At 46.2% G+C, this 12,140-nt stretch overlaps 1 protein-coding gene across 1 annotated transcript; it reads left to right on the forward strand.

Annotated features, from left to right (window-relative positions):
• Positions 1 to 4,590: 4,590 nt before the first annotated feature.
• UCP2 (uncoupling protein 2) lies at positions 4,591 to 11,618 on the forward strand. The gene is made up of 9 exons (XM_077113615.1): positions 4,591 to 4,811; positions 5,021 to 5,128; positions 5,933 to 6,089; positions 8,448 to 8,672; positions 8,848 to 9,058; positions 9,863 to 10,057; positions 10,134 to 10,235; positions 10,595 to 10,775; positions 11,170 to 11,618. The coding sequence occupies exons 4-9, from the start codon at positions 8,547 to 8,549 to the stop codon at positions 11,282 to 11,284; spliced, it is 930 nt and encodes a 309-aa protein (XP_076969730.1). The 5' UTR covers positions 4,591 to 4,811; positions 5,021 to 5,128; positions 5,933 to 6,089; positions 8,448 to 8,546; the 3' UTR covers positions 11,285 to 11,618.
• Positions 11,619 to 12,140: the final 522 nt, after the last annotated feature.

The raw sequence follows: 12,140 nt of genomic DNA on the forward strand, positions 1-12,140 counted from the left end.
CTACTTGGTATCCAAAGTAGCAAAAGTAGAAAACAATAAACATTCAGTATTAAGAGATGATATAATGGGGCATTAAGAATTCCTGTGGCTATCTGTAAATTATGTGTATCAGTTGAACATTGGCTGAAGGTATGCAAATCAACACAGTTATGTATAATTTAAAACCTTGCTTTATTAAGGTCCTAACTCAGACTACAGAGATTCACTGACATCTCCTGTTGTAACTAAAAAAATATCAGGATTTAAGGAATGATTTTCATGACTGAGTCATTATATAGATATTCCTTTTTCTTTCTAGTATATTAGAGTAGACAGAGGGAAATTCCTGAAATCTCTAAATTGTAATCCAGCTGCCTTGATCTCTGATAACGATTGTATAGCCCTTATCTTCTGCCCCGGTGATTGTAAAAACCCTGTAACCAACCTTCATTTGTACTCAGTTATCTGGTTTTTCAACTTTAGAGTCCTGTAATCACAAAGACAGCCCCTAATGTTTGCTAATGATCTCGGGTCCGCCCAGAACTAACCCATCCCAAGACAAAGTTAGCTTGATAACAGAGACTGGATGTAACCAAAATGAGTCCACCTGACATGCGAGTAGCTTAGACTTTAACCTATAAGTCATCTATACCTCATTCCACCATTTTCTTTCATACATCTTGACACTAAGCATGTAATCAATCTGCTTATGCTCAATAATCAGATCACCTCTAATTACATCATCTGGGGCCACTGTGTTCATTATCCTAAATCCTGCCCATTTTTTCTCTAATAAAACTATCTGGATTACTGCAGTTTGGGGAGACAGATTTTGGGCTGCTAGGGCCATCTGCTCTCCTACTACACACCTAGAAATAAACTCTTTCTCTCTTTGAAACTCCACTATCTCAGGAATTGGTTATTTAGTGTGCCGGGCAAAAGAATCCAGGGCCTTTGTCCAATAGCTAGAAAGCATTTTTCATATATACATTTAGAATTTATTCAAAGGGCAATGAGCAATCCTAGAAAGGATGTTAACATGACCAATGTGCATGTTTGTTTTTCCTTTTTTTGAAATATAAAAATATTTTTTAAATATAATTCACATACCATATAAATCATCAATTTAAAGTGTATAATTCAAGGTTTTTAGGATATATAAGTTAACATAACAGCTGTCACAATCAATTTTAGAACATCTTTATCACCCTGAAAAAAAACCTTTCAGCTGTCACCTCCAACTCCCCCATTCTCCCCAATGCTAGGCAATCATTAATCTACTGTCACCATAGATTTGCCTATTCTGGACATTTCATGGAAGTGAAATCATACAATACGTGGTCTTTCATGACTGGCTTTTTTTCACTTAGCATCATGTTTTCAAGGTTCATCCATGTTATAGTATGTATCAGAACTTCATTTCTTTTTATTGCCAAACAACATTCCATTGTATGGATAAACCATGTTTTATTTATATATTCGTCCATTGATGAACATTTGTTTCCACTTTTTGGCAAACATTCTATTTATAAACAATATTTGTGTGTAGATTTTGTCACTCATTTTTGGTTTTTCACTCATAGGATCTTGATAGAAAAAAACAATTTTTTCCACTTTGGTAGCTATGGCTGCTGTATGTTTTCACCTTAATTTAAGAATTTTTGTTTAGGTTCTCTACCAACTAATATAAAATGAAACTGGATGTTTGCAAACCAAGGATTGTGATTCTAGGTTAGAACTATATATTAAAAGCAATAAGTCTTTATTTTCAGATCAAAATACTCTAGTAACAGACAAATCTACTATGAAGACATGATCTTAAGCAATCTGAATCTTAAATTGCACTAACCTAATTTTAAAGATAAACTAAATGATTTAAAAGTTTTTCTTGAGTCATTGGTTTTTTTAGCATCTCAATGTTACTTAGAATAATTGGAATTTTTAGATTTTTCAAGTTACCGATACAGTGGTTTTACTTGTAATTTAGCTTATACCTTTTATTTGTAGTTGTACGTGCTATTTTAGCTTGTTATGTTAACTGAGCGATTTACAGAACTGTTGTAGTCAGATGTTTACCCTTACCTTAGCAGGCTTTTGTCAGCTTTCAAGGGCTTCTCTGGTCTGCACTTGCACTCTCCCTATTAAATGTGGCTGGAACATAACCATCAGTATATGCCAACTTTAATAACATCACTATTTCCAGCTTCCTTTGTTTAAATACCATAAAAACCCTAAGCTCTTTAGACTCAGGGAGATAGATTTGAACTTTTTATTATTATTATTATTCTCTTGTCTCCTTGCTTGCGTATCCTGCAATAAAAACCCTTTCTCGAAATTCTGGTGTCACTGCATTAACTTCTACGCACATCAGACAAACAGGCCCACTTGTTTGGTAATACTAACCTAATTTTAAAGATACAATGAATGGTTTCAAAGATTTTTTTGAGTCATTGATTCTTTTAATATCCCAAATATTAATTAGAATGGGAATTTTTAATTTTTCAACTTACCGACTTCAGTTTTACTTGTAATTATAGTTGTTTTATTTTTATAATTTAAATTCAACTTTTTCTTTAAAAAAACGACCATCTAATTTCCTTGATTTCTTTTTTAAAATGCAGTCGGACAATTTTTGTTTTTAGGAGGAGTTAATAGGGCCAACATACTCCTTACCTTTAGCAAAAATTATCAGAGACATTTACATTTTTAAAAATATTTTCAGTCTCCTCTGCTACTCTTGTGTCTTTTTCATTTTCAATGTTTAAAAAAGTTTGTATTTAAAGATTTTGAAGTTCTAAAACTGTAACTGAGTACAGTGAATTATTTTCTGGTATGATGATAATATACAGCAAAATATGTAAAAGTCTTTTCAGTTTGATGATTAGCATCTATAATATGCTTACAAATAAATTATGGTGTTAATGAGTATAAATTCATTGAAAAAATGAGAAACAAGTTTTTAAAATGCATTTATCTGTACCCCATACATCCTCCAACTTGTCCATAAGGACATTTTATGACTTGAGCAAACAGCTTGCTAAAAACCCAGGGGTACAGTGGCTGTAGCATTGCTCTGATCTGCCTGGCTCCATCAAGGAAGGAAAAGAGGAGTGAGGGAGAAAAAGAAATACTGCATTCTAACAGCATTTCTTCTAAAGAACTCTATGTTGGGTCCTGGTGATCTCTACTTCCTGTTTATGTATCTGTCACACATCATCAGGAGCTGCTGGGTCCCTGATTTTCACCGAGGAAATCATTTTACTGGTATACAGTCTTTGTAATCCAGTTTATTCCCTGTTTCAACAATCAGGATGACATTTATTTCCCGGGTTTGGGTTCCATCCTGTTCCTGCTCCTTTAAGATCACTAGCAAATTTGGTGAGCATCCAAGGGAGTAAATTCCTCAGAGTCAGATTTAGGAGCTCAAGTACAAAAGCTAGACCAGCTAAGTGGATGGGAGATTCCCCAGAGACATGACCTCTCAGCTTCCATTTTGCTTCTGCTAGGACCAAGTGCTCAGTGTTTCCCCTTTCTGCTATAATTATCTTGTTCCGTTTCAGCTCTAGTTTTTTCAGTCATTCCCTGGGAGATTCACCAGTGCCAGAAATCGTTTTCTGTCCTGACCTCTCGGTTTCCATTTTGCTTCTGCTAGGACCATGTGTTCAGTGCTTCCCCTCCCTGCTATAATTATCTTGTCCCGTTCCAGCTCTAGTTTTCTCAGCCATGCCCTAACAATTCCTTCTGCTTGTAGACAACACAGCAAGCACACAAATGGAGCCATATAACCAGGATTTAAGTCACAGATATGTCACACCAGCCAGGTGATTTAATCTCTGTGAGACTCTGTTTCATCTGTGAAGTGGAAATACCTGCCTCATGGTGGGGTGAGGGTGGGAATGCATGTGTATGAGATAGTGAACTTGCCATTGTAATTGCACTTCAGAAATCTCCCATCTTATCCTCCCATTAAACTTTTCAAGGCACTTTCAACAGCAGTAGAAACAGCACATATTAAGTCTGTACTATATATTTGCTCTTGAAGTGTTGTACTACCAAAAAATAGGAACTAGGTTTCTGCTCTTGAGAGCTTTACAATACAGCCACTACCTCAACCAATCCTTAAAACAGTCTTGCGGGGCAGACAGGGATGGGAACAGGAACAGAGGAACTTAAAAGTAAGGATAGAGGCGTGTTTCTTTCTTTTGCTCCCAAAATGCACTGTTTGTCCCGTGCACAGAACACAATTACTGGCCTTATGCGTCTGGCAGCCCCCACAAAAAGGTTAGCCCCTCTAGGGCGAACCCTGGCCGGGTCCTGTTCTGCCTTCTCAATTGTGGAGCGCCAGCTTCTGCCGGAAAGGACGCATGCGCGTCCTTGTCTGTGCATCCGCTCGGCTAGAGCCTGAGGCCTCCGAGGTCCCAAGGCGTGGCAGGGCGGTGACCGAAAAGGCGCGCCCCGCGGCGCCCAAAGGCCCTTGGCAGTTGCCCAGCCACCTGCCGCTCCAGCACGGATTGGTTCTTTCCTCTGCCAACGGCCGCAGCTATAGCCAATTATAGCGAGGCCGGTCGGGAGGCCCCGCCCTTCAGCTGCGCGCGCTCTTGCCCAACGCGAGTGGGTGGTTTGAGGAGATGGGGGGTAGGCAGACTGGGCTAGGAAAGGAGGGGAATACAAGTATACCCCAGCCACTGGGAAGCAGAGGCCTCTGTGACCCGGGGCAAACCTCTGATTCTTTCCGGGCGTCAGTTTTGTCATTCTCACAAGGACGTTGGCGAGACCGCAAGGAGTGTGAGGCGGAGGCAGCGAGGGAATAACCGTCTGGAAGGAATGAAAGGGTAAAAGCGGTGATCGGTGACTGGAGGACGCGCAGCAAAGACGCCTGGGCGCCGCTGTCCCTGCGGAAATGTGGGGGCCGGAGGGTTCCCTCCCCACACTAAGTGCAGCGGGCCCTGCGGCCCCGCCCCGGCTCCTAGGCCCCGCCCTGCTCCAGTTCCCGCCCCCGAGCCATAAGTCTCACAGCACCCTTTACGGTTCTCGTTGCAAGCCCGGCTGGACGCGCCTTGTGATCGAGCACTGCCTGCGTCCCCTCCACGCGCCCGGCACCTGCCGACCGACGGAGCTGCCTGTATTCTCTTGTTCTTTCAGCGGCCGGGTGAGCTCGGCCCCTGCCCTGCGCTCGCTCCACCTGCTCCTGACGCCAGGTTCCACGCCTGCAACCCGGCCGCGCGAGCCTGCGCGCTCTCCTCCCTTTAATTTTCTCTTCCGTCCTCTCCGCCTATTTTATATTTTCCTTTATGTTCTTTTTATCTCTCTTCTCTCATCCTTTTTCTAGCTCCCTTTTGTTCTTTATCACTTGTGTTCAGTTAGCTGTAATTTAAGTCCCCCCACCCCACGCCCGGCTTTCCGCGCCCACGCCTGGGCCAGAATGTCCAGCACCGCCTTGGGTGGGGGGCCTTCGACTCTTAAGCGGTGTCCAGAATATCCCCCACCGCCCCGCCTCCAGTGTGGGGGACTGACACCTTTCCTGGAGCTGGGGGGAGGCTTTGATCTGCTGCACCCGGCCTCTGCAAGGCGTGCTCCCAGTCCCTCCATCTTCCTCGCTGCCCCTGCCTGGCCCTTAATCAGCGCCCAGGAGTCTGTCGTATCGTGACCGCTCACAAGACTCCCGCTTATCCAGAGTCTGCCGACTGCCGGGCATGCTTATCCTGGAGTATTGAGTGTCACTAAAGTAGAAGCTTGGAAGAGAGCCAGTGTTTGATACCGCGGGGAGCAGAACTCCTCGCTTCGTTTTTCCCCTACAGTGTGTGCACTTACTTGGTACTTGGTGAAACAGCTCTGATTCACCCCTCGCATCCAAAAGCAATGTTTGCCTTAGGCAGGGAGCCCTTTCTCTGTTAGGGTGTGGTCCTTTAAGGTGGATTTCCCTTTCTAAATTCTCTTCTGCCTTCACCCACAGGACACATAGTATGATCGTTAGGTGTTCTGTCTCTGAGCCATCTTCTATGGAAAATCAAGGAGATCAGGCCTTGATAGCCACTGGCAGCTTTGAAGAATGGGATGCCTTTAGAGAAGCTTGATCTTGGAGGCCTCAACGTGAGACCTTATAAAGCCAGGTAAGAATTCGTCAAAGGAGAGGGGTCTCCTGGTACTCCTTAGTCCCGGGGTCTGGGGGATGTCAGCGGGTTATTATCAGAATAACTACAGCATCCCCGTGAAATCGCTCTTCACAATTCCCAAAGCACTTTCATACATCCCTGCTTTCATCATGGCTCTTAAGGTGATCCTGGGGAGCCAAGGATGGTGGTTCCATTTTACAGAAGGGGAAACTGAGACCCAGGTGGGGCAGTGATTGGCTCCAGGTCACTGTGGGAGTCAGAGACAGAGTTAGGACAGGAACCTATTGTTCTAACTACATTATTGACTTTGGCTGTCCCTGAGACTGAGAGTAGTAATCGGGTATACTTTTTTGGACTCTGGGTTATTTGTTGGAAATTGTATTTTTAGGCCCAAGTTTTACTCTTCTTATTAGGGTTTTTAGCCCAGGTGACCTTTGTACCCATACATTTCCCCTCTGAAGGTCCTGACTTTTGACAAACCCAAGGCAGCATTCAAAATGGCAACTGAATTCTGGGCAGTTGTCTTCAAAGTGGGTAGGGCCTGTGTTTTACTATTCTCTGGCCCTCACAACACCCTGCAACCCAGTTCAAGGTTAGACATATAGTAGACTAATGCCATCATGTCTTTGATGCTCAGAGAATGGATGCCACTTGCTTGAAACTTCTCAGAACTCAGGTCTGAGAAAACTTGCTCTGAGACTTCCTCATGAAAGGCCCTGCCCATGCCTGAGGCTGAGAAAAGAGCAGGAAAGAAATGAGCTCAGCAGCAGTGCAAAGCAAATAGCATAAGCTTTGGAGCCTGTGGCTCGTACTAAGTTTCCTCAGGTGTAATATTTTAGTAAGGGCTGCTCCTCTCAGGGCTGCTCCGAGGATTCCATGAGTTTATAATAGAGTGCCAGTGAGTGGGGCTGGAAAGGTAGGGAACATCTCAAGGAGAATGGGAATGTCCGAGCAGGGAGAATTCCTTGGAGCTAGGCTGCGGGCGGAGTCTGGGAGCACATTCAACCCATTCAGCCATCTAAGCGCCAATCTTCACTGAGCCTTTGGGAGCCAGGCTTCGAGGAAACAGATGAATAAGACCAAGTCCTGACCTTTAGGGGCTCCTTATGCATTTGATACATAAGTAGCCACCTGATTTCCCTGTTTACCCCAACCACCTGGAGAAAGCCCAGGAGGAAGAAGCTAGGTGAGCTGTTTGTTTTCCTTGTTCTGTGTGTTTACAGCAGACTCCCACCACATCCTCCTTCCCTCCAGTGGGCCAAGTCTTTCCTCCTGGGCCCCAGCAACAGGGCAGCCAATCAGGCTAGACTCAGAGCCGCTGCTCTTATGAAATCAGAGAATTGAACACAGAGGGGAGAAAGGCATGTGTCCCTCCCACACTGGGTGCTGGGCTCACTTCCTCCGTGGGCAGAGAACAAAATGGAGACTTTGGTTTCCTGTTTCATTCTTCATAGCCTCTGACCTACATCTCCCCATCCCACTTCTCTTGTGGTGAAGATGTGGATCCCCTGTGTTGGAGGAAAGGAAACTACCAAAGAGGGAGAGCAGTTTTCACTGCATCATACAGTAGGCCAGAAGGGAGAGCTCTGAGAATTGCCCAGTATACCTCAAGGCTCACCTAAGCATTACCTTGTCTAAGAAATCATTTCTGATCACCCATTTTTCCTGCCCTCTCTCGAAGTCATTTGTTCCCTCCTCTGCATTTTGAGTTTATGTCCTGCAAGCCCCAAATGCAGCTTGAATCACCTGCCAGACAATAACCCCTTCTAATGACAGATATTACGTCTCCTGTACCTCAGTGAACCAGTGCCTAGCAAAGCAGTGTTGTTGAAAGACTATAGAGCCTGAGCTGTGTGAGGGGTAGAGGAAAGAATGAAACTGATGGGCTGGAAAGGGATTGAATTGGTCATCTACAATTCCAGATCCATAGGAACTTTTCCTGCTGAGAAACCCAGGGCATAAGCTGTGGCTTTGCATGTGCCTGTTAAGGCATGGTCTGGATGAAACCTTTTCCCTTCTCTGCCAACCCTCCAGACACATTTGCAGGAGTAAGGATATGGGCATCATCTGTGAAATGTCCACACCCAGCCCACAGAGAGACTGGGCCCATGGGTATTCATGGGGCAGCACTAGGCTAGCCCTGATCCAGATTACTATAGTGAAAAGAAGGGAACTCATCATAAAAATATGGACTCCTTGGACAGGAATTGCATCTTGAGCCCCTACTTGCATACCTCCAGAGTTTACTCTTCTTTTCCTTCATCGGCCTGTTCTGAGTCCTCATTTAGAGGGCTGGTGCTATCAGGAAAGATCTCCTGGGACCCTGCTGTTGATTGGCTTCTCTCTTTGGTTTAGATTCCGGCAGAGTTCATCCATCTCATCTTATTGCTGATTGAAGGTATCCCCTTCAATTTTTCTCCATCTCGTGGGAAGAGGTAGCAGAAAACCAGCATCATGGTTGGGTTCAAGGCCTCAGATGTGCCCCCAACTGCCACTGTGAAGTTTCTGGGGGCTGGCACAGCTGCTTGCATTGCAGATCTCATTACCTTCCCCCTGGATACAGCTAAAGTCCGGCTACAGGTAAGGGGATAATGCCTGGGGGTCCTAATGGTGTCTCCTCTGCTCCCTACCCAGAGACACAGATTCCTTAAGGGCCAATGAAGTGTTTGAGATTGTAAACTTTAGCACAAAGGGATGGTAGGAGATGGAGAAGGCACCAGGATATCTCTGAAACCATCCTTTCTTGGTCTTGCAGCTCCAAGGAGAAAGTCAGGGGCCAGTGCGGACTGCAGCCAGCGCTCAGTACCGCGGTGTGCTGGGCACCATCCTGACCATGGTGCGCACAGAGGGCCCCCGCAGCCTCTACAATGGGTTGGTCGCCGGCCTACAGCGCCAGATGAGCTTCGCCTCTGTCCGTATTGGCCTCTATGACTCCGTCAAGCAGTTCTACACCAAGGGCTCTGAGCGTGAGTGTGGAGCTGGGCCATGTGCCTCCTGACCTTTTCTGGTGCTTGACTGATCCTAGTTCATTTAACCAAATAGCTCCTTTAAGCCCTGAGAACACTGGGAGGATCAGAGAAACAGAACTGGAAGGGACTCTGCTTCTCCAAATGATTCCTGAGCATAGCTCAGAGCTGAGCATCATGCAGAACCACCCTGGGAGTAGATGGTAACATCCCAGTGTTAAAGAAGGAGACACTGAGGCTTGAAGAGGGGCAGGAACTTGGCCAAGGGCACACAAAAGGGGAACCTGAAAACACTCAGGGCTTTTGCTCCCAAGGCAGAATGCTGACCCTCCTTTTTACATGTGAGGAAGCTGAAAACCCACAAAAAAGGTTGACTCTCTCAAATGACATCTCAGGAAGAAGTAGATGTGGAATGAGAACCCAAGTCCCAGTCCCTGGTAAAGCCTTGGTAGAGAGCAGTAAAGCCACTTCTCTCTGAGTCTTGGTTTTCACATTTGTCAGATGGAAATGGTTATGATTTCTCAGGGCTATTGAGCTGGTTAAATGAAGTAAATGAAAACACTTTATGAAAGGAAGCACTAAGTATCACTTTTGCTTTTTTCCTTGGTATGTTCCAGTGCCTAGCAAACAATAGACATTCATAGTGATATTTGTTTGATGTAAAGGGGTGTTATAGCAAGAGCTGGCCTGGACTCTATTCCTGAAAGTCAGGAGATAAGTTATGGGTGGTTTTGGTAAGGAGAGGTGAGGCAGAAAATAAGTACAAGCCCAGTCTGGCCACTCAACCCCATGGTTTCCCCACAGATGCCGGCATTGGGAGCCGCCTCCTGGCCGGCAGCACCACAGGTGCCCTGGCTGTGGCTGTGGCCCAGCCCACAGATGTGGTGAAGGTCCGGTTCCAAGCTCAGGCCCGGGCTGCAGGTGGCCGGAGATACCAAAGCACTATTGATGCCTACAAGACCATTGCCCAGGAGGAAGGTTTCCGGGGACTCTGGAAAGGTGTGTACCAGGCATTTTCCCTTCTCCATCCTTCTCACCTATGCCCTGTTCTCACATAGGCTCCTTCCTTCTGTAGGGACCTCTCCCAATGTAGCTCGTAATGCCATTGTCAACTGCGCAGAGCTGGTGACCTATGACCTCATCAAGGATGCCCTCCTAAAGGCCAACCTCATGACGGGTGAGTTGGAGAAAATGTTACTGGGTCTTGCTCTTCTTCCAATAAGGGCACATGAGAGTCAGTTTACCTGAAAACCAACATCTTTCCATTCTCTTGCCCTTGTGCTTGTAAGGTGAGTTTACATCTCTAATTCACCCTATGGAAGCCACCTGGGATGAAGTTCTATTTTTCAGGTTGAGAAACTAAGGCTAAATTGAGAAAATTGCTATTTTAGGTCCTAAGGAGATAGCCCAGCTGGAGTCTCTGTCTCTCTAAGACTAGGCTCCTGATTATTTAAGTATATCTCCAGGCCTTGGTTTCCCTTCTGGAATGATGAGGTGAGGGGCCCTGACTGACTTGCCTGTTCCTCCTCCTTGCAGATGACCTCCCTTGCCACTTCACTTCTGCCTTTGGGGCAGGCTTCTGCACCACCATGATTGCCTCTCCTGTCGACGTGGTCAAGACGAGATACATGAACTCTGCCCTGGGCCAGTACAGCAGCGCTGGTCATTGTGCCCTTACCATGCTTCAGAAGGAGGGACCCCAAGCTTTCTACAAAGGGTGAGCCTCTGATCCACCTCACCCAATTCCAGGGCCTCCTGGCTACCCATACCTTTCACACAGGTGGAAGAGAACCACTTGATCCTGTTGCTAAGTAGCAAGGAGGATTCAAACTATTTCTATTTCACAGATATTCTCTCCTCTTCTCACTGATACTCCTTCCAGGGATGCTGTCATCCCTATTTTATATGTGTTAATTGGAGATTCAGAGAGGATACTTGCTCATAGCCACACAGCTGTGAGTCTCACTTAGTTCCTGGGCCCTCCCAGCTTTCTTTGAAACAGAGCAGTAGGTTTGGATTGGATCCCTGGACCCAGTGGAGTAAGCGGGAGGTAGATGTGCCCCATGGGGTCACTAAGATGTACCTTGTAACCTAAGATATCTCTCTCCTAGGTTCATGCCCTCCTTTCTTCGCTTGGGTTCCTGGAATGTGGTGATGTTCGTCACCTATGAGCAGCTGAAACGGGCCCTCATGGCTGCCTGCACTTCTCAGGAGACTCCCTTTTGAGCGTCTCCCTCTGCTGACTTGACCACTTCTGGCTTTGGCTCCAGCCAGACCCCATTCCCTTTTCCTCCTTCCCTCTTTCCCTTCCCCTTCCTCCCACTTCTTCCTCATCCCCCTTTTCCCACCACCTCCCTTCCCTCTCCCCACATTCTCACCACTCCTCCCTACCTCATCTCTCTTTGCCCCTCAGTCCTGATGTTGACCTCATTAGATACTGAGTGGGGCCTGGTACTAGCCATGATTCCAAGCCCCTGTCCCTTAAAATTCAGCCTGAATCTTCATTCCATGCCCACCCTGCAAGCCACCCATAAAGCAAGCTCAACCTTGGTGTCTCCTCCCTCTCTTGTAACTTTTACCAACGTTCTTGGTCCACTGGGCCCTTTTGGTACCTGGTGGGCAGGGGAGGAGCCACCTGACCTTGAAAGGAGTGTGTGACTCATCTTCGACTTCCTGCATTCAGTCTTGGGCTCACCGTCGTCCAGTTCATTCTTGTGTCCACACCCTGGTTCTATGCTGAGGTGGCAAGTGAAGGGGCACCTGGAGGCACAGCAATGGCTTTGCTCTTGCTTCTCCTTCCCCTGCGAGGCCACTTGAGCTTTCCTCATCCAGTAGCTGCTACTCCATGTCTGCTGCTCCTGTAATAGGAGGCTCCTCCAAAGCTCATGGGTCTCAGACCTATTTTTCTGCAAAATGAGAATAGTCTTGTCTGCCCTGTACTTCCAATACTTTTTGGGAAGTTTGAAGGGTCTTGGGAATCTTAGATGCTGTGGGCTTATTTTATTCCATTTTACAAAGGGGAGATCCACCTCCCTGAAGTCCCCAGACCAATGAAAGAGTGAGCCTGGCTGCTTCCCATCCA

Source organism: Tamandua tetradactyla, chromosome 8 (assembly GCF_023851605.1).
Source record: "Tamandua tetradactyla isolate mTamTet1 chromosome 8, mTamTet1.pri, whole genome shotgun sequence".
NCBI classification, from domain to species: Eukaryota; Metazoa; Chordata; class Mammalia; order Pilosa; family Myrmecophagidae; genus Tamandua; species Tamandua tetradactyla.